The sequence below is a fragment of the Suncus etruscus genome, chromosome 11, assembly GCF_024139225.1.
Source record: "Suncus etruscus isolate mSunEtr1 chromosome 11, mSunEtr1.pri.cur, whole genome shotgun sequence".
NCBI classification, from domain to species: domain Eukaryota; kingdom Metazoa; phylum Chordata; class Mammalia; order Eulipotyphla; family Soricidae; genus Suncus; species Suncus etruscus.
The window spans coordinates 36,682,925-36,684,944 of NC_064858.1; the positions used below are offsets into that span (position 1 = coordinate 36,682,925).

Genomic DNA, 2,020 nt, shown 5'->3' on the forward strand with positions numbered 1-2,020 from the left:
TATCATTCTTCCCATTTTCTTGTTTTATTTTTAAATCAGCATACAAACATACATGTGATAAACTTAAGTAGATATTTCTAGCTAAACTTTCATAAAAATAATTCTGATATGCATACATGTGCTAGGAAAAATAAGCAGTAGGAGTATAAAATGGTATAGACACCACCTTAGATTGTTTTCTACCAACGTACACAGATGCCTCTTACTTCCTTTCTTTCGATTGGCACCTCAGATGCCGCAGGAATGACAGAAATATGTGCTTCAGCTTCTTGTTTCCCCAAATAAGCACAAATGAGTGTTTTGAAGGATACATGATTCCAAAAATCTGGCAAAGCATAAGGACTGAACTGTTTTTCAAGTTGTTTGAATTCCAAACAGTGATGATTAGAGCCAATATATAGCCAGCAAACAGTAAGAGAAAGGAGGTCACGGTCTGCATGGCTCTGATATGGACCTTGGTGCTGGGATCTTCGAATCCTTTTCCATTCACTTGCATCTTTTTGAGATGATTTGATAGGGAAACAATTAATAGCACAAGAGAAATCAAGGACATAGTGAAGGGAATGAAGTTTGCCAGTGTGAAGACAGTGATATTGGAAAGATGAGCAACTTTCACCAATGTAGTATTATGAGTCATATTTCTTCTATTTGTTAGAATATTAATGAAGCTTGCTATTCCAAAATTCGAAGATAAAAAGAGCAAACTCACTAGCAAAACTATAATCAGCACACTTCTAACTCTTTTTTTAAGGTAAAGAAACAGAAAGCTAGAGAAATTGGCTATTTTGAGCAAATAAAATATGCTGAGAACAGTGGCAAGCCAGACACTAAAATGATTAGCTAACATGTAGACAATAGAAACAATCATTTTCACATATAAATTTAATGAAACTGAATTGAGCACGTTTGCATGCCAACTTAACAATAGTATCCACAGCAAACCAATTCTGGAGACAGCCAGAGCTGTGAGCACTTGATCCACCGAGGAGATCTTCTGTCTGTCGATCCAGTCAATGCAATTCACCAGCACTATGAAGCCATTGGCTACAATTCCTAGAACAAATTCCATTGTTATTAGGAAGGAAATAATACAATGTAGTACAGTCATCATGCTTCAAAAAAAAAGCAAATCTAAAATTACTGGTTTAAATGCATTAATATTCTGGTCTTAAGTTCTATGCCACTGAATGTGCGTGAAATTTTTATTTCTTTTAAATTCTATCACTAGTATCATGTAGAAATGCTACAGTGTATAAAATAGAAGTATTCAATACTGGGGCTGGAGAGATAGCAAGGAAGTGGGGCTTTTTCCTTGCATGCAGAAGGACGGTGGTTCAAATCCCTGCATTCCATATGGTCCCCAGAGCCTGCCAGGAGAGATTTCTGAGCTCTTAGCCAGGAGTAATCCCTGAGCGCTACCGGGTGTGACCCAAACCCCCCCCCAAAAAAAAAAGAAAGAAAAGAAGAAGTATTTAATGCTATCATTATGAAAAACTTTAATATCTTCTCAAGCTCAAATGGACTCCTCCTTTCTGTCTTTGCCTTAGATTGCACTGTTTATAACTGATAGTAGAGGATCAATTTCTCATTTGCCAGCATGCAAACAAGAGCAGAGTGTTTTGCAATTTTTTTTATTTTAAGCTTTCCATAATTTGTGCTCATCTATCTAGGTATTAGTAACACTTGAAAAATACATAATACACATAATGATTGCCTACAAGTAGAATCTTTTTCATAACAATGATCACCATTATTTTTTACATTTTTTGTTTTGAATGTCACTTTTATAAAGCACAAATCACAATTTCTCCTACCAAATGCATCCAAGATTTTCTTGAAAATTCCAGGAAGTCTCTTTTTCCCTAAGAATTTGTAGATACTCTAATAAAACAACCAAAGAGCCTGTCTTTCACTAATCAGACAGAATCCTTGACTTAACTTTTTTTTAAATTGTTCTAGTTCGCTTTCTTACATAACTGTGGCTAATAATTAAGGACTAGCATATGAGCTGTTTCTGAAT

General features: G+C 35.2%; 1 protein-coding gene across 1 annotated transcript; it reads right to left on the reverse strand.

Annotated features, from left to right (window-relative positions):
* Positions 1-202: 202 nt before the first annotated feature.
* Positions 203-1,111, reverse strand: LOC126022046 (taste receptor type 2 member 20-like). The gene has a single exon (XM_049782913.1). The coding sequence runs from the start codon at positions 1,109-1,111 to the stop codon at positions 203-205; it is 909 nt and encodes a 302-aa protein (XP_049638870.1).
* Between the last annotated feature and the right edge of the window lie 909 nt (positions 1,112-2,020).

Bases quoted from the DNA above. Each gene is read 5' to 3' on its own strand.
- LOC126022046 (XM_049782913.1), bottom strand. From the start codon at position 1,111: ATGATGACTGTACTACATTGTATTATTTCCTTCCTAATAACAATGGAA.